Source organism: Octodon degus, unplaced genomic scaffold (assembly GCF_000260255.1).
Source record: "Octodon degus isolate 3935 unplaced genomic scaffold, OctDeg1.0 scaffold00036, whole genome shotgun sequence".
Taxonomy (NCBI): Eukaryota; Metazoa; Chordata; class Mammalia; order Rodentia; family Octodontidae; genus Octodon; species Octodon degus.
The window spans coordinates 9,435,147-9,454,273 of record NW_004524612.1 but is presented as its reverse complement, the minus strand read 5'-3'; the positions used below and the strand labels follow the sequence as shown (position 1 = coordinate 9,454,273).

Below are 19,127 nucleotides of genomic sequence, written 5' to 3'. Positions count from 1 at the left end.
TAGAGGTGGTTTCCTGATCACAATGTGAATGTTCAGCCACTCCCCTGAAGATGCTGGAGACGATTCCCCAACCATGGTTTCAAGGTTCAGCCATAACCCCAGGAAGGTGGTTGAGGGGGCTGCCCAACCACAGAACAGGTGAGAATTCACACCCTATGAAGATGCTGGATGCTATTTTCCAACCACAATGTGATATTCAGCCACACTCCATGATCCCAGAGGTGCTTTCTCAGTCACATCCTTGAAGATGCTGCAGGTTCCCAACCACAATGTGATATTCAGTTGCATCCCACAAAGACAGTGGAAATGGACTTCCAACCTCAGCATGAATGTTCAGCCACAGCCCATGAAGATGGTAAATGTTTTCCCAGCCACAAAATGGTCATCCACTCCCCTGAAGATGATGGAGGTGCTTTTCCAATGCCAGTTTGAAGGTCTAGCTATATGACATGATGCTGCTGGAGGTTCTTTTCTAAGCACAGTGTGAAAGTCAAGGCCATGAAGATCCTGGAGGTGGCCTCCCAATCACATTGTGACTATGCAGTCACAGTCTGTGGAGATGGTGTAGGTGGTTTCCTAACCACAACATGAATGCTCAGCCATTTCTCAAGACAATAGCAGAGGTGCTTTCCCCACAACAGTCTGAAGGGCCAGCCACACCCAGTGGTAATGACAGCTGTGCTTTCCCAACTGCAGTGTGGGGTGGTGCAGCCATGATGGTGCTCCAGGTCTTCCTTAACCAGTGTGAAGGCTCAGCCACAGCCCATGAAGATGCCAGAGGTGGTTTTCCAAGGACAGTATGACACTGAGCCATAACGTCATGATGATCCCAGAGATGCCTTCCAACTACAATGAGAAGGCTCAGCCACAGCCCGTGAAGATTCTGGAGGTTGTTTCCCAACCACAGTGTGAATGTTCAGCACACACCATAAGGACACTGAAGAACATTTATCAACCACAATATGAAGAGTCACCCGCATTTCATGGACGTGCTAGAAATGGTTTCCCAACTAGCGAAAAGGTTTAGGAATAAGCTAAGACTAGTCTTGAGGAAGTTTCCCAACTAGTGTGAAGGTTCAGCCACAGCCCATGAAGATGCTCTCAACCAGTGTGAAGGCTCAGCCACACTTCATAAAGACACTAGAGGTGGTTTTGTAACCACTGTGAATGTTCAGGACCACATGGGAATGTCAAGCAACAACCCTTGAAGACACTGTTCAGAAGTTGGGTCACACCCTGTGAAGGTGGTTTCCCCAGCACGGTGTGAATGCTCAGCCACAAACCATGAGGATACTAGAGGTACTTTCCCAACTAGTGTGAATTTTCAGCCCAGCCCATAAAGATGCTAGAGGTGGCTTCCTAACCATGATGTCAATGTTTAACCACACCCCACAAATGATGCTGGAGGTGCCTTGCCAACCGTGGTTGAAGGTCCAGTCACACCCCATGATGGTGCTAGAGGTGCTTTCCAACCTACAGTCTGAAGGTCCAGGTACAATCCTTAAGAATTCTCAGGGTGCTTTCCCAGCCAGTGTAAAGACTCAGGTGCAGTCCATAAAAAGTCTGGAGGTGGCTTCCCAGCCTGCTGTGAAGGTTGACTAGAAACTCACAAGGATCCTGGGTTTGCAGTCCCAGCCAGTGTGGAGGTCCAGCCACACAGTATGAAGTTGCAGGAGGAAGTTTCTCAACCACAATAGGAAATCCATCCACATTTCATGAAGGTGTTGGAGGTGCATTCCCCACCAGCACAAGGGTCCAACCATACACCATGCTGCTGCTAGAGTCCTCTTCCAACTGCAACGTGAATATTCAGCCACACCCCATAGGGATGCTTGAGTCAGTTTCTCAAACACATTGTGAAGGTTTAGTCCCATTTCATGAAGCTGTTGGAAGTACTTTTCCAACCACAATGTAAATGTTCAACCACACCCCATGACAATGTTAGAGGCACTTTCCCAACTACAATGTGAAGGTTCAGTCACAGCCCACGCAGATGTCAGAGGTGGCTTCCTGATCAAAATGGGAATGTCCTACACGTGTATGATGATCCTGGAGGTTGTTTCCTAAGCATGTGAGGGTTCAGTCACATCCCATAAAGATTCTGGAGGTGGTTTCCCAACCAGTGTAAAGGTCAACCCATGACAATGCTGGAGGTCTTCCCCAATCACAGTGTGAAGAACCACATTTCATGAAGATGCTGGAAGTGCACTCCTGACCACAGCTTGAAGGTTCAGCCACACACCGTGGAGACTCTGGAGGTCATTCCCCAATGTTAACCTTCAGCCGCATCCCACAAAGGTGCTGAAGATGGTTTCCCAACCACGTCTAGCTACACCCCATGATGGTAGAGGGTTTCCTAACCACAGTACGAACGTTCAGTGACACTAATGAAGATGCTGGTGGTAGTTTCCCAACAATAGGTTGGGTATCCAGCTACATGCCATGAAGGAGATGAAGGTATTTTCACTTTGAGAGGCTAACTGTCCAATCACCTCCCCAGATGGGTGTAGAGTTGGCTCCCCCAGTCTAAGCCCATGAAGATGTTTAGAGGTGCTTTCATCACCACATGGTAGGTGTCCAGGCTCTGATGCAGAACAGAATAGCACCATCCGGCTGAGGGAGACAGCAGCATGTAAGGACACATCACAACTTTGGCCCCTTGGTGTCGCTGAATGAGGACTTCAGTGGCTTGGGAAAACTCAACATGAAAACAGATGAGGGGCTGACCATATCCCAGGCACTTCCTTCCAGTGGGAACTTACCCCTATGCCTGCCTGGGCATCAACCTACCTCACGTACTGGTCAGCTTGCCTCTTTCAGTTCCCTGTCAGGCCCTGGGTTCTCACTAAGTGTCGTGGGCTGGTGCCCCCAATACTTTTCCCAGATCACCCGCTGACTTAGCCTGGCACTGTAGATGACCTAGACTGCTCCCTGCACTCAGCCTCAAAGCCTGTCACCCTCAGGGCATAATAGGTATCATGCCCAGAGCAGGCTCACACTGGGATATTAGAACCAAAGTACGGACACATAGGTGGCTGAGGGTAGGGGGTGGGGTGGGCAGAAAGAGCTTAAAGAAGACAGGACAACACCAGTGTTTTCTCTTTTAATTATTTACCAGATAAAAAAGAAAAAAATAGTGATTGTTTCTCTTCACCCCCAAGTCCATTTACCAAAGTTCAGTGGGACAGAAATTTGTTGAGCAGTCATACTTTCACCCCAGAGCCAAGTCCCCCACTCTGCTCTGCAAGGCAAGAGCAGCAGGGCAGGGCTTCGGGCAGAATCCTTGGGCTGGGCAGCAGACTGGCAGTGTGGTTGTCACCTCCTCTCCTCAGTGGAGCACTCACACCCGTTCCTGCCTGCCCTGCACAGCCTCCCCTAGTCCATCACAGGAAGTGGGAAGGTGGGACTGTAGGAGGCAGAGAAGGGCTAAAGCAGAACCCAGGGAACATGGAAGCCACAGCCACCTGCTCCTATTGCACATCTCGGCTCAGGGCCCCCCCGAGCAGCGGGCTACACGGGGAATGATGCTCTGATTCAAACAGGGCCCTGTCGGTGTGGGTCAGGCTCTCACAGGACAGGGAGAGGGAGAAGTGGCATTGTGTGGCTTGTTCTGGAATAAGCATTTATGTACCTAACTCCATGAGGGACAAGGCAAAAGCTTTGCCTCTAAGAAAGCACATGGGGTTTGGAGCCATGGGGCCCGGTGGTCACCTGGGCCTCTGCCCACTCAAGTTCAAAACACCAAGAATGACCGACTCTTTCCACCCTCAGTCGATCTTCTGCGCTAGGACGGAAGAGCTGCACCCCTGACCACATAAGTCCCCCTCCCACTGTCACGATCCTGAGCCACTCAGGGATGACCTCCTTTCTGAACAACTGGAGAAGCTGACAGTGACAGAGAAAAACCTTGCACACCATTTCTCCATGAAGCAGCAGCTGTTACGTCTCTTCGAATTAACGTTTAAGTACTTGATTCTTATTCTTCTCATTACCATTGAAAATGCAGTTGGACAGGACGTTGTTTAATGGACATTACAGACAGAATAAATCCGTCTAAAAATGCTAGGGCTGGGGGAGGACTGAATTTGATTTGGCAAAGCTGCAAATTTTTCACCTTCACTGGCTGGAACGAAGCTGGTGGGTGAAGACAAACCTAACTGAGCCACTGGCAAGAACTGCAGGCTAGGACAACAGGTCACACACGGGACTGTAGAAATTGTGGCACTATCAGGATGAGAAGGCAGGTCCAGGACACCCGCTGGGAGCACGCTTGGAGCACTGCTTCCAGAGACTCCATCTGTCCTGCTGTGCGTGCAGCATCCAGATACACCGAGTGACTCTCCCTCCTCCTCGTCAACCAATGCTGAGCATCTCTTGCTTAAATTACTATGTACACACATGAGGCTGGTCTCTCTCTGACGTGAGGGTCCTTCACTTGACGGTCCTACAATGGCTTTAGAGAGTTGGTTCCAATAGCCTTTTTGGAGATTTACTGCTCGGGACCAAATCTGCAAGAAGAAATGACAGCACTGCAGCAGGAAGATCTTTATGACAGAAACATTCCAGTGTGTAAGCGACTGAGTTTTTTGGGTTTTGGAGACAGGGTCTCACTATGTAGTTCAGGCTGGCTTTGAACTCATGGTGATCCTCCTGCCTCAGCCTCCTGATTGCTGGGAAGGGACTGAGTTTTAATATAAACCCCCCCACCCCCCCACCCCCACACTGCCTTGTAGAGCTTTGGTTCCCAAGCTGATCCAGCAGTTGGGCTGAAACCCATCCATTCTTGCCTACCTCCTCAGTCAGCCAGAGGGTCCCTGGCCCACCAGCAACCCTGAAGACAGCCCGTACCTGGCTCTGATAAGGACAGTTTCTCAAGCTCAGCTTCAAGTTCAGCATCGGAGATCCTAGGGTTAGGCACACTGTTGGTGTAACATTGGGGTCTGTCAGGCAGTTCCAAAGGTTCTTTGGTGGTGTCCTGAAGGAGGATGTCCAACTCCTTCTCCAGTTCCTCGCTGTCAAAATCTAGGAAGCAGCAGCAATGTAGGAACAATTAGCTTCCAGGAGGACATGCACCAATGAGTCCGGAACTAGGCTTCTAGTTCTAGCATTTTCTGAAACTCAGCTCAGCTTTACAAATGATGTTCAGGCCTCCATGCAGGTTATGGAGCAAAGGGGACCTGCAAACAGATCTCTGTCCACATGCAGAGCTAGGTGACCAAGGATGTGTACTCTGCTGGCACCACTGAACTAAGCCTGGCTCCCTTTGCCCTAGGACCATGATGGGGACCCATGGCACACGCACTGCAATGAGCACAGCCAGCCCTCTCTATGCCAACATTGCAAGAAGTAGGAACTGTTTTTTTAAACTGAAACCTCAGCATTTAGGTTCAACTGCAATGTCGGCACTTTGTGATAAGAAAATGGGCTCTGGGTTGCAGTTTGGATCCTCAGTCTCTAGAAAGGCTCGCCATGACTGCTGCAGAAGAAGGACCGGCCAGCTGGGCCTGTGAGGAAGAACTGTGGGAGCACAGGGAGCCTTCAGGACAGAGGATGGAGACAGAAATGGCAATTCCCTCCAACTGCTCCTGCAGGTGATCTGCAGGGAGGGGCCTCCCACCTCAGGAAAGTCCTGATCAGACCTGTCACGCACAAGGAAGTGTGACTTCCCAGAAAAGAAGAAAGTGTCACCCTGGCAACTCACCTAAACCGTTGGTTACCCCACCAGTCAGAGTCTGAGAAACTTCATCCTGGGTGTCACACAGCTGTGAGAGATAAGCACAAATCCCTGAATCAGGAACCGTGGCTAAAACCTCATGGACTTCAGAGGAACACAGTTACAAAGCATCTGCGGATCCGGGAAGGGCTCCTCAAAGTTACCAGGTCAAGTCCAGGGAAGGGGACTGCAACAAGGTTACGTCTGTCCTCTGTGGCTTGCTCTTGTGTGTGTCCCTCCCTCCCTTCTCAGCCCCTCCTGTACCTCCTGGATCTGATCCACCAGGCTCTCTGCCTTCTCCACCGTGACATCCTTCATGGACAGCTTCAGAGCGCCTACCCCAGCTTGGTAGGCATTGAAAACCTAAAGAGAAGGCCCAGTTCTCAGTGCAAAGGACATTTCCTGCAAAATCCAGACAATCGTGCTTAACTCTGAAAGACAGCTTTGGGTTTGGCCCCAACTCACACCCACAGGGGCCAACTTCTCACAGGCAGTAAATGCAGCCCAGCCACACCCTGGAAGCACCAGGCTCCTCCCCAACAGCACAGCCACAGGCCAAGGTGAGCTGTGAGCTGGATGGGCACGGTTACCATCTGGTCTGTCTGGGAGGCATAGATGCGGTCCAGGATGCCCTGAACAGTGTCCAGCTTGGCGTGCAGGGCCTCAATGCGTTTCTCTGTCCGCTGCTTAGCCTTGAGGGACCTCAGCGCCTACGGGCATGAAATTTAGATTAGGGCTGGACAGAGCTGGCCACAAAACAAGAGGAAGGCAGCCCCTCCCAGGTGGCAAGGCTACCCCAGACCTTCTCTCTCATGTATAAAATAATCTGTTGCTAGGCATGGTGGCATGGGCCTGTGATCCCAGCTTTCGGGAGGTTCGGGCAGGAGCACTGCTGCAGATTCCTTGCCAGCCTGGGCTACACAGTGAATTCAAAATCAGCCTGAAGTACATAGTGAGACCCTGTCTCAAAAAGTAAGACAAACCAAAACCAGCTGTGGACTCTGGGTCACCTGTAGCTTCTGCTCCTGATGCCCAAGCTGGCCACTCTCGCACTGCTGGGCACCCCTCCCGGCTGGCCCTGGACACTGCACATGGCTGCAGGGGAAGAGAGCTTACCAGCTGCTTCTTTCCTGCTCGGCAGGCCCGGCGGGCTTCTTCCTTACACCTGTCAAACAACAGACAGACACATATCATGAGTGCTAGAGTCTCAAAGAGGCCGAGAATTACACTGAGTGAAAGCGGTCTTGGACCCGAAGATCAAATCCCTCCTCCCCGTAGCAGGACACAGATCGATCCCTAACCTCTGCAATGGCCCTGGCCACACATGTTGCCTGTGACAGACATGCTCTTTTCTCACTGACAGAGCAGACAAGCTCCAATCTACTGTCTGTTCTCCTTTTAGAGACACATCTGTGGCTGTTCCCATGGACTGTGTGCAGGCACCCAGGAAAGAGCAGAGGACCCTCAGAAAGACCTCTGTGAAGGCACCAAGGGCCCTGCTCGCTGCTGTATCCCCTGCCCTAAAAGGACACCTGCCTCAACAAATGCTGGCTAAACCGACACTGCCATGGAAGAACAGAGATAACACATTAGAACTGTCATCACTGGGGGCAGAACTGAACATACTCCACTGCTCTGTGATACTCAGTGTTTTCTAAGGTTCCTGTACTGAGCAGTTAGTAGTTTTATAAACAGCACAGCGAATACAGGGGCTCTGTGGACAGCATGCCGGGAGGAGCTACCCACCTCTCGGCTTCCTGGGATAAGGACTCCACTTTGCGTGACAGGAGCTGCTCACTCTGCATCAGCTGATACACCCCGACATCCACGTCATTGACCGGGGACACCTTGGTGTGTGGTCCCCGGGCAAACTTCACAATCTGTGGGACAAAGACAAGTCACTGCTGCCCCTCCAAGGCCCAAGCAAGCCACTGTGTGCCAGGAGGGCACGGCCAGGCTCCTACCTTCTCCCCATTCTGCTCGAGGACCGTGACCCGCTTCTCCTTCTGCAGCTGCAGCAACACCAAGTAGAAGGTCCTCTCGTCGGGGCAGGAGCTGGCGCACAGGGTGCTGAGCTCTGACAAGGCCACCACGGGGTGGGAGGATAGGGGCGAGTGCTGGTACAGGCGATATATCTCCTCGGCCTTCTCCTGTAGGAAGGGCAAAGGGGCTCACAGGCCTGGCTGCCACCCAGGAAGGGGTGAAACCTGGCCCAGAACTTCAGAATGCCCAGGCAAGGCAAGAGTCGGGAGCAGCAGGTCCATCCTCCCTAATGCGGTAGCTTCAAACAAAGGAAGAGGAATGTGTTTCCTTTACACCCTGAGGTGGCGACTGTACGACATGAGGTACATGACATGCCAGCTTCAGCTTGAGGTCCCCTGGACTCCCGCTGAAACTGGCCACTGTCAGAGCAGAGCCTGACGTGTGCTGGCCCACTCGATGCAGCACCTGAAGAGACACACAGACTCAGCATCCCTTCACAACTGGAAGAGCCAGTGAGTGAGATAACATGTCTCCTTCCCAGCCCAGTCTCTTCATTTCTAAGGCAACCGGGGAGACCACAGACACGGTGTTACTGAGTCTACAAAGAATCTAAAGAGCAAAGTGTGTGATGGGCAGGAGGGCAGAGTTAGGGGGGAGAGAGGAAGCTCCATGATGTGATGCGAGTTTCCCTCAGATGTGGATGTCACTTCCACAATCAGGTCTGCTACGAGAATGCACACGGAGAGACCTAGGGATTCAGAGGTTTCTTGAGAAAGGCTGGACTAGGAACTCAGTGTTGAGGCCTTGAGTTCAATCCCAGCACCAATAAAAAGGCTGGTAAGTGGAAGCCTAGGAGTACCGTGATTACTTGGTGAAGGAGGTCGAGGGGGATCTTGGGAAGAGGGGCAGTCATGAGCATGGAAGTGAGAGTTTGCATGGCGGATCTGTCGCAGGAGGACCAGGGCAGGAATGGAAGAACCTCTACATGCTGTGAGCTCAGCTGCCGCGGGCAGTCCCTGGAGGGACCGCCACAGCTATACTGAGAGCTGGCTGGCAGCTCTGAAGAACTGTGGAGCTATGGCTGGAGGCGGGCACTATTTATGCAAGAGAAGACATGGGCTGAACAGAGCGGATCTGCGAATAGGGGGAGAGGAGGGTGGATTCAAGCAAGACACAGAAGGTAAAACTGACTGTCCACAATGGCTGAGCACAGGGTGGAAGGAGAAAGAGGAAGGTCTAGGCTCCCACCTGAGTGACTGGTAGACGCCGTGCCTCTAACTGCAAAATCCAGGAGGAAAGCTGATCTTACAGGAAAGACAAACCACTTGGGACATGCTGGTTGGAATCCCTGCAGGACAACCAAGAAGGCAGGTACAGCAGATAGCGGACATACAAATCTGAGCTCCAAGGAGACACCAAGACAGAGAACTTAAGAGTTTTCCGCACATGGCTGGTATTTACGACCACAGGTATAAGTGGGACAGCCAAGGAAACCCAGAAAGGAAAGTGACAAGTGAAGACAACCAATGCTTAAGCAAAAGAGACCCACAAGAGACCCAGCAGAGCACTGAGGAGGAATCAAAGGAGCCTGCTACCCAAATTCCAGGAAAAGAGAAATTTCGAGAAGTGAGTGGACAGAAGTATCAAAGGCAGCAGACAGTCAGTAAGACAGGGACTTAACTTTCCATTAGACTTGGTCATGCCAAGACAGGAGCCCTTAAAGCTCTCATGGGCAGAATTGTATGGCGCCCTCATACAAACAGATTAATGGTCCACAGCACTAATAAAAGGTACCCATAGGTGGGTACAGACAAGGTGTTTCAGGAGTGAATGCTAATTAAGAAAATAGAATGAGGGGGCCTGGCCCTAGCTCAGTCCTTTAAGTGGCTGCTTCCACAAAGCTGTCAGCCTCAGGTTGCTGGAGTTCGAACCTCACAACTCTCCCGCTGGCCAAAAGTGCCCTGAAGGTGTGTGAGGAACAAAAAAAAAAGAAAATAGAATGAAAAGTAATATAATAAGGGGCTGGCCAAATAGTTCAGCAGACTAAAGCACCTGCTTAGGCAGAGTGCAGCAGCTGGGGTTCGATCCCCAGCATGCTGTGCCGGCCCTGCCCCCAGTGCGCACTGAGATGGCAAAGCTCTTGGGAGGCTGAAAATAGGAGAATCACTATGAGTCCAACCTACATAGTGAGACCCTGTAGACCTTGTACTAAATACATTTAAAAAAAAAAAGAAAAAGAATACAGTACAGAGTGTGAGAGGGTCCCTAGGAAAAGACCACAAAGACACACAACCAATGGGAAAGGAATATACTCAAAGAAATAGAATGGGATAAATACAAAAGAAATACAATTCTTTGTATACTTTTTCAAAGCAAAATCATAGATAATTTTTGCTTTTCTTAATTTATGTTTGGGGCTATTTAAAAGAAAGTAAAAATTATTGGATGTTTTCTATGCCTGGGCTTAGGAAAACCAATTTCCCTTGACTACAGGGTTTTCTCTATGTCTGCACCCTGCTCCTTATACCCAGAGAAGACCCTTTAGTGTCATAAAAGCAAGGAAGCCCTCCCGCCCCTCAGCCCCACCAAAGGAGACAACGGAGCCATCAACTTGTTCAAGCCAACGGTAAGGTGCTCAGTTAGTGAAGTGAGCATCACGTTAGCAGCCCTGCACCACTCAGAGCTTGAAGATTTACTTTCTTTGTTATTTCTGCAGTTCTGGAGACTGAAGCCAGGGCCTCTGCACTGAGCTACAGCCCCAGTCATTTTTTACTTTTTATTTTGAGTCAGGCTCTTGCTAAGCTGCTAACTTCCCAAGGCTGGACTCTTATCTTCAATCTTCCTGCCTTAGCCTCCCTGAATGCTGGGATTGCAGACATGTGCCAACACCATACTTATTTTTTTGCCTAAATAGACCTAGACAACATTGCTATCGAACGTTATTGCTGATTTCTGTGTAGTTCTACTCCACTTAACTGCCACTCTTTACCCTCTGATGTCAAACAGACTGAGTCATATCACATCTCTGGTGCCCGTGGGCCTACTACCTCTTTTTCACTCCAGGCTGGAGAGCATGGGAGGTCTGCAGAGAAGGCCTGAGCTTGGCCCAGAACTACCCAGCCCAGCCTGCAAGCCGCTGGGGGGACTGTGATGGGCCTGGAGAACAGGGTCACAGTGTGGACGGGGAGAGAGTAAAGAGAATGTGGGTCACTCAGTCAAACGTCATGGTGAACAGGAAATCTCAATGGAAGGCTGGGAGCCCTGGAGTTGAAGTGAGGAAAAGCTGGCATCTCCCTTGGGGCTGGGATTCTATGCTGACTCCGGCTGGCTAGCGACCTCCACGGATGTGCGAAGACCTTAGGTTGGGCTTGCTCTATAGCTTTCAAAACTGACCAACATCTGCAGCCCACTTCAGCTAGCTGAGCTCAGTCAACCTTACAAACAGCTACTTCAAGGTTCCAGAACACTGTGCACAGCAGCTTTGCTGAAGCAGGTGGGCTGATGCAGACCTGCTATATTTTAGAGAGTCAGAGAGAGAGAGAGAGAGACAGGCAGACATACAAACAGACACATACACACACACGCGCGTGCGTGCACACACGCAGGCAGGCAGGCAGACACACAGAGAGAGATAGAACAGTAGCTAGCAGGAGCCAGGGATCATCCATCAACCTGTGATGGGAGAAGATAGGTGGGTTGAAGCAAAGGAAAAGAGCACTGAAAGAGAAAGCACGAGAGGGAGACAAAATATAAAGAGCAAAGGCTGACGGGACATGGGCAGGAACAGGGGGCAGGCTAAGGAGCACATGTGGAAGGGAAAAAGGGCACTCTGCCCTCTGTGCATGGAGAGGTAGAACTACACAGGGCAGGATAGGAAGTGGAAGGCAGGCTTATGAGGCCACCTTCTCATGGTGTCCGCAGAGTGAAGAGGGCGGGACAGAAAGGGTAGTAGAGGGGTGGGCGTGGGCTGCAGAGTAGCTGAGGGTCCTCCCTACTTGGGGATACAAGCAGAGCCCCATCTGAGTAACAGACCAGGTGAAACAAGGAGGCAACCTGCTACGGGCACTGAGGGTGGCAGCCATGCCAGCAGAGCACAGCGGGAGGAGGCAACCAGGAGAGAGGCTGACTACACAGAAGAGTAGGAGAGGACCAAGTCCTGGGGGCCGCCTCAAGGCAGGGATAGTGGAAGGCCACCCTCAGCAAGTTGGAAGGGGAAATGAGCAGATTCTGAGGAAGAACTTAGAACTTGTTGGCTAATTTAGTGGTAGGCAAAGTTGAAAATCGCAAAAGATTCAGAAATTCTGGAGATTTCTTACAGTAAACTACAGAAAGCACAGCATTTCCTAAATTATCACTTATCAGTGCTCCTTACAAACCCAAGGAAGCAATCAACTGTTTGTTACAGATGATGCCTAGACCAAGGATGGCACGTAACCAACCATAATGTTGCAAAGGACAGCTCAAGGGAGGCTGGGTACACGCAGGAATCAACTGTCACCATGTAAGCAAGTCTTCCTCAAGAATGCCCACAGCAGATACCCCTGTCATCACACAGGACCAGCCCTTCTCTTCCACACACTCACCTTCAGCAGCTCCACAGCCACAAGCACCTCTTCAGCGGGAACCTTATTATCCCCCAGCATGTTAGACAGAGTCCACTTGAGGGGTTTCAGCAGGAAGACGCCGACCCCCCAGGAAATCCAGCTGCTGTCCACACTGGCCATGAAGTCTGACTCTCGCTGCAGCTCCCCTCGACTGTAGAGAAAGGAGGAGAGAGGAACAGCGCAGCACTTAATGCAATGGTCCAAGCAAGTCCCCACCTGTCTCCTGAGCCCAAAAGAGAAATGTTACCAGAACAGCAACCATTGACTGGGCATCTACTCTGTGCTGGCTATTCAGAGTGGCACTGCTTATATTCCAGCACTCAACCTCATCATCAAGACGAACAGTGTCACTAGCCTGGTAACCAAATAACCAGCAAGGAAACCGATGCCCTCAGAAGGCAAAGAGAAAGGCCAGTGGAAGCCAGGATCTGTCTCCAAACACAAGCACCCAAGTAAGACTCCAGGGACCCAGGAGGTACTTTGTCTGCACTGAGCTTTTCTTTTACAGAGCTCAAAGCAATGAAAGGAAAGTAACCACAATGGGTCACCACCAAATTCAAGACACAGGGAAAACACAAAGATGTACAGAGATGGGGATTTCCGCTAGCCCCAAGCTATGCTGGACATAAGATGAGGTACTTCCAGGTATCAGTAATGTAACAGCAACTAAATACACTCAAGTAATTATATTAAGCACTACATAAGGATCTTCAAATTGTCACAATAAACATAGGTACAATTATCACTTCTATGTTATGATTTGTCAAGTTATATAATTTGTCTAGGGCCACATTATTTCACAAGTGGCAGAGCACTCTTACAAAGCTGTTCAAGGCTATGTTGTGTGCTTCTGTGGGGGAACTCTCGTCCTTAGAAACTTTTCAGGTGTCAGACTCTGCCAGGCACCAGGCAGCTTCAGTAAAGAAGCAGCACTCAGGAAAAGAGGGACCAGGGATTAAAGGTCTCTGGATTTGAAGTGGTAGAAGACTGTCCTGCCAAAGAAGCCTCACTCTGCTTCTGTCCCCCACTGGCTTCTTCAGCTACTGTCTCCCATTCTCCACTTCTTACAAATAGAGCTACAAATAAGCATGACATGAAACTTTCTCCACAGTACACTTTCTTAGAAAGGAGAATTTCTGAAAGGCTTGTATATCAAGGTGAGCCAATGGAAAGGTACTGAGAACAGGAGAGCAGCCAGATCCTTCCATTAAAAAGAGCAGAAAGCTAAGAGCTATCAGAGTTGACTTTCTTCTTCGTTCACTGAGAGAAGTACCATGATAAGTACTGAGCCTAGTACTATGCATCTAGTGTGAAGTGCAAGCGATTTAGAATCCAGAGGAGTCCAGTCCTGAGGTGACCCCTAAGCAGCTGGGTAAGCCTCAGTAAGTCACTTGTTCTCTGAACTCTGTTTCCCTGCCCGTTCTCCAAGGTGAATTTCATTACCTCTTTCCTAAGACTACGGAAAGAATCAGATGAAAAGTATCTGCATACTGCAAAGTGCTGTCATCTACCAGCTAACAACGTTACCCGCTCCGGTACCTCCAAAATGCTGCACCTGTCAGGGATGGGCCAGCTAGGGACCTCTGCAGGAAGCCCAGGTACTCAAGAAAGCCCTCATCTTCCCCCATGCCCTGTCCTCTCCAACAGCCTGTGCCGAAGACAGGCCGGGAAAAGTCAGGTGCCTGCCTGTGTTGGGCCGGTTGGCAAGATTACTACAGCTCGCTCGCCCACAAACACTCTTCTTTGCTGCGATCTTCCTTAGTTCAGTGAATCCTATCTCCTAGACCTCGTGGTACACGGACAACTCATTTTCAGTTCACCCAAGTCATTGTCACCTCTGCCAGCCCAGTGACATGTGCAACGCGGCTAACTGGCCTATCCCAGCCCCTGGAGCTCACCCCTCCGAATACCCGTGGCCCGGCCTCCGCGTGGGCCTCCTCCCGTGCCCACTCTGGGCCGGACCCCCGGCTGGGCCCGGCGCGCCCGCACACACAGGAGCGGAGGACCGGCCTGGGGAGCCGCCCCGCCCCCGCCCGAGCCCGGGCCCCGGCCCGCCCCTCACCGCAGCAGGTCCTGCAGCACCGTGGCCAGCCCCAGCGGGACGCTGCCCTTGCGCTGAAAGGCCTCCTGCAAGTCCCGCAGACGCAGGCGCACCACCCCCTGGCGGCGGCTGTAGCTCAGCACCAACGGCGCCCAGAAGCCCATCTTGCTGTCCCAGTCGGTGCTGTTCACCTCGCGACTCCTCTTGAAAGCGGAGAACAGGAACGACATACGCTCCTCATCCTCCTCCCATTCGGGGGGCAGGAGGCCCGCCGGGTCTCCCCCGGCCGAAGCCTCGGCCTCCCGTTCAGGGGACCACATCGGAACCCCCAAGGATCCGAACACAATCCTGGCCCCTGATCCCCTTCCGCCCTAGTTCCCTCCCGGCTTCCGTTCCTTGACTACTCATCACGTCACCACCGCCCGCAGCGCGAAATAAATCCTGAGAGCCCTCACAGCGCAGGCGTTGTGCTACACCCCTCGGCCAGGGGGCGGAATGATGACGTGCTCCTCAGAGACACACAGAGCGCTTGCGCGTACGCCGCTTTCTATGGTCTTTGTGCGGGAAGAAGGGCTTCGCACGTGCGCGCCAACCATAGAGTCCAAACGACGGAGTGCAAAGCCCGCGCTATCGCGAGCCGAAGGAGCGCGGCGATTGCGCCTCCAGAAGCCGTGGAGGACTCGGGCAACCCAAGCGAGGATCGCCAGCTACCTTTGTCTGGGGGCCCCGGACGTGGAACCTGAGTCTCTGATCAGGGTTCACTTCTCTTGTTCCGGCCGTTTTTACATTAAGCCTCTTAACTTCCAAGACCTCATCTTTTCAGGACGTTAGTAGAAAACCGCCAGTCACTCTTGCCAGTGCACACTGGTGTTTCTGGACACATGAAATTCTACCACTCTCGTTCCGACTGTCCCCGCAGGACCCCGGTGTCTTCTCCTGCGCGCCCACCATCCGTTAAGGTCCGTCACGGTTGTGCCTCTTTCCTGGAACTTTGACTGTCGTCTCTTTCCTGGAGTGTGCAATTTAGTATCTGCTGTCCTGTCTCTCCTTCCTTCCCTAGTTGCCCGGGGACATTGACTCAAATATCTTATCTTTGATAGCGGTGTGCTGAAGAAAATATACACAGAAAGGAGGTATAATTTAAATCTTGGCTCCGAGTTACTATAATCTTGTTAGAACGAGGGATGAAATACAGAGTAAGAGGCTCCCAAAGACTGTCAGAAGTAATTAATCTGTTCAGTGTTGAACATATATATATTTCACCCGGGCTGGAAGTCAAGCTCAGGACCTCTACACATACTACTATAAAATCAGCTTTCTTTTTAATGGAGCCACTTAAATTTTTGTTTGTTTGTTTGTTTGCTTGGTAACAGGGTCTCCGCATGCAGTTTGGACTTGTTGCAGTAGTTGTATGAGTCTGGCCTGTGGCGCTGCCAGTGAGCCCATAGTTAACGCCTAATGTTTCTAAACCTGTTTTCTATTAAGACATTTCCTGAGAGGGTTGCTTGAAGGAAATTTTGCCATGTGATATGTCACACATTAGATGTTCTCACAGAGTTTCCAGGCTTACAGTAGTTGGAACTGAGAGCAAGGATGAATTTTAATAAACATTTTGAGGGGGGATGATTAGTTACACAATTGTGCATACCAACTGATATCTGTGTATTGTGTTAATATTGTATCTCTGACCACAATAAATATCTTATGTTTCTCCAAGCACTTTTACAAGCTATTTCATTTAATATTCACAACAACCTGCAAAGTAAGTCCTGGCTCATTCTCTAATTTTAGGAAGGAGGAAGCTGAACCCAGGTTATTTTAAGTCTGATGCAGAGCATTCCAGGAAAGAAGACTAGTATAGAAAATGTGCAAATATGTTGTATATAGAAGCAGTGTCTGCCGTGCCGTCATGCCCAGTAAGGTTGCCATGTCTTGAGGAAACTGGACTTGCTCTTGGTCAAATTAAGTCAAATTTGTCTGGCAGCTAAAGATTTTCAACAGAGCAGAGGTCTGTGCATACCTGAGGTGTATGCCTGAAATGCCAGAGACACCATCCTGCAGAAGGTCTCTGCTCTCACCTTTTCATAGCTGGAAAAATTAATGGGATTAGTGGAGAACAAAAAGCTCTACAGATCATGGGAGGAGCCCTTTTTTTTTTTTTTTTTTTTGGGAGGAGCCCTTTGGTACACGACAAGCTCTTTTCATGTAGGGCTTCCACCCACTACACTCTTCCTTTTCTGCGTGAAACTTTCTGTTATTTAGGTCACAGTCTAAAATTCATTCACTTGCCTAGAATGGCCTTGCCCTATCTGAAGCAGACCTTCAGAAGCTTTAAATAGGTGACTCAGTTGGATCATGACATCGTGCAAAGTCACCTGCTGATTTATGGTGCTAACAACTAGTTATCCTAGGCCTCCTCAAGTAGTATGATAGAAAGTATACAGAACCATTTGTGAATTTTTTTTTTTTTTTTTTTTTTTGGTCAAAAAGTCAAAACAGCTGGGGAGATAGCTCAGCAGCGTAAGTGCCTGCCTGGCAAGATCCCAAGTTCAATCCCTGATACAAAAAAAAAAAAAAAAGAAAGAAAGAAAGAAAAGAAAAGAAATGAAACAATGTAATTTGGCAACTTGACTGTGTAAGTACTAGTTTATGATAGCCTTTTAAAAATCAGAAAATGGAGTATATTAAGTGAAAACTAAGGTTGGCATCAGCAATCTCCAGACTGTGGGGAATACTACTCCACAATGGCCCACTTTCCTTTTTTTTTTTTTTTTGGTGGAACCGGGGATTGAACTCAGGCCCTTACACTTGCCAGGGAAGCACTTAGTCTATTGAGCCATCTCCCTGGCCCAACTTTCCTCAACAAGTAATAGCAACAAACGTATAGTGTGTGGACCTTCGTGAGTCCTATTTACACAAATAATCATGGCAATTCATTTTTGAAACAATTAGATCATTTCAATGCTGACTGATATTTGGCAGTGGCGAAATATTTTGAGGATGATGATAATGGTGGTTGTGTTTTAAACACCTTTATATTTTGAAGACACCCAGAGTATTTGTGGGTGAAGCTACCTGGTATCTGGGTGGAACAATAGTGACAAATAATGCATGTTACACCCACATCTAGCACAATGCCTGGAACATAGATATTATTCAATTTTTTAATGAATATACTTTTCTTATGATCCTGGAAGTCACACCCAGGGTCTCAGGCTTGCAAAGCAAGCATTCTACCGTTGAGCTTTACCCTAAACCCCAATTTTTAAAAATAAAGAAATAACCCAACCTTGCCTTCATCCCTGTTCATAAACAGCTTCATGACCTCATACAAGCAGATTTTCTGTCAGGTTCTGTCTCTAAAATAAAGGTTTCTAAGCTCTGAGCTTCAAATTTTTCTTGTGCACACTTTGTTATGATATCTTTCTGACATGATTACTATAGATGGATGAGTGATTGCAGAAGCCCTTTAGTTTGGCAGAGCTTGAAGAACAGCAATCTACCTAAATGTCACCATTTTATGTAACAGTGATAGTGTTGATTGATGCCCTAGGACAGTGGTTGCAAACCAATGGCATGCATGCAACCACAAGCGTGTGGAGCCTTTTCTCTTGGCAAGTGAGCCAAGTCATCCCAACCACTTCAGCAGCACGGTATAACAGCATACTCAGGGGCCATGCACTTGCTTGGAAAACAGTAGTGGCGCCAGGTGATGATGTCATCAGTTGACATGATGTCATAAAACATAACCTATTCCTGGTTTCATCTCTGCTGGTAAATAGATTCATGATCTCATGCAAGCAAGTTTACTGACAGATTCCACCTCTAAAATAAAGGTTTCTAAGCTATAAACTCTTGACTCATCTGAGCTTTCACAGAGCTGGTTATGTATTGAAGTTTACCTGTAGCATTGACTGCAATAAATAAATGGGTTTGGGGCTGCAGTTTAGGCATTTAGGCCCTAAAAAGGTTCATCATCACTGCCTTAGTGTTTTCGGTTTGACAGCTAGACATGCTCATTCCAGTCATAATCTACAATGTTGCGCAGGCATCAATTTTATAACACCACTGTGAGGACCCTTCATGGCCTTCCTCTGGCTGGTTTGGGATGCTTCATCATTTTTACAATAGCCTATAAAAACCTGCTGGATTACCTAGTTATTTGTTGTACTTATCCTTAGGATTCACAGCCTTTAGAATGCAGCCAAAAGAAGGATGAAAAATACCTTATTCATAGTGTACGGGATTTATAGGGAAAGAGGCCAGGCTTATTAACATTCTGTTTGAGTTCTGCTATATTTTGGATTTCTTTTATGAATCTCTTCTTAACTTCATTCTTGCTCCAGGATGGGTAGAGTTTCCCTCACCTTTCTGTAAACCTGTATACATCACTACTGTTTCCTGTACAGCTCTCCATGTTCCCAGGGGAGAAAGACCTCAAGAGGATGGGAAAAATAAAGATAAGAGACAAAGCTGAGGTCAGGTGGGGCCCTCTCTCCCCTGAGGGAAGGAAAGGAAACTGCTCAACTACCATGAGGGTATTAATTTATACATATGACAAAGCTAGTGTCATGTGACACAGCCTTGCCTAGCAACAACTAATAACTTGCTTCAGGTATTCTTTGTTTCCAGAGTGGTCTTGCCTTGTCCCCACAGATGTGACCAATTTCTAACTTCAGCTGCTCCCTACATCTCCCTTTTTTTCTGTTTTGTAGTGGGAAGTGATGCATATTCAATTAAAGTTGGAAGACCTGGAGGACTTCAGTAGCAATTTTTTTTTTCTTAC

General features: G+C 49.3%; 1 protein-coding gene across 1 annotated transcript; it reads right to left on the bottom strand.

Annotated features, from left to right (window-relative positions):
• Positions 1–3,089: 3,089 nt before the first annotated feature.
• Positions 3,090–14,932, bottom strand: Chmp7 (charged multivesicular body protein 7). Its single transcript, XM_004630661.2, has 10 exons — positions 14,363–14,932; positions 12,280–12,451; positions 7,678–7,863; positions 7,460–7,593; positions 6,830–6,878; positions 6,304–6,423; positions 5,978–6,076; positions 5,702–5,762; positions 4,849–5,022; positions 3,090–4,508 (listed from the first exon to the last, which is right to left on the bottom strand). The coding sequence occupies exons 1-10, from the start codon at positions 14,659–14,661 to the stop codon at positions 4,456–4,458; spliced, it is 1,347 nt and encodes a 448-aa protein (XP_004630718.1). The 5' UTR covers positions 14,662–14,932; the 3' UTR covers positions 3,090–4,455.
• Between the last annotated feature and the right edge of the window lie 4,195 nt (positions 14,933–19,127).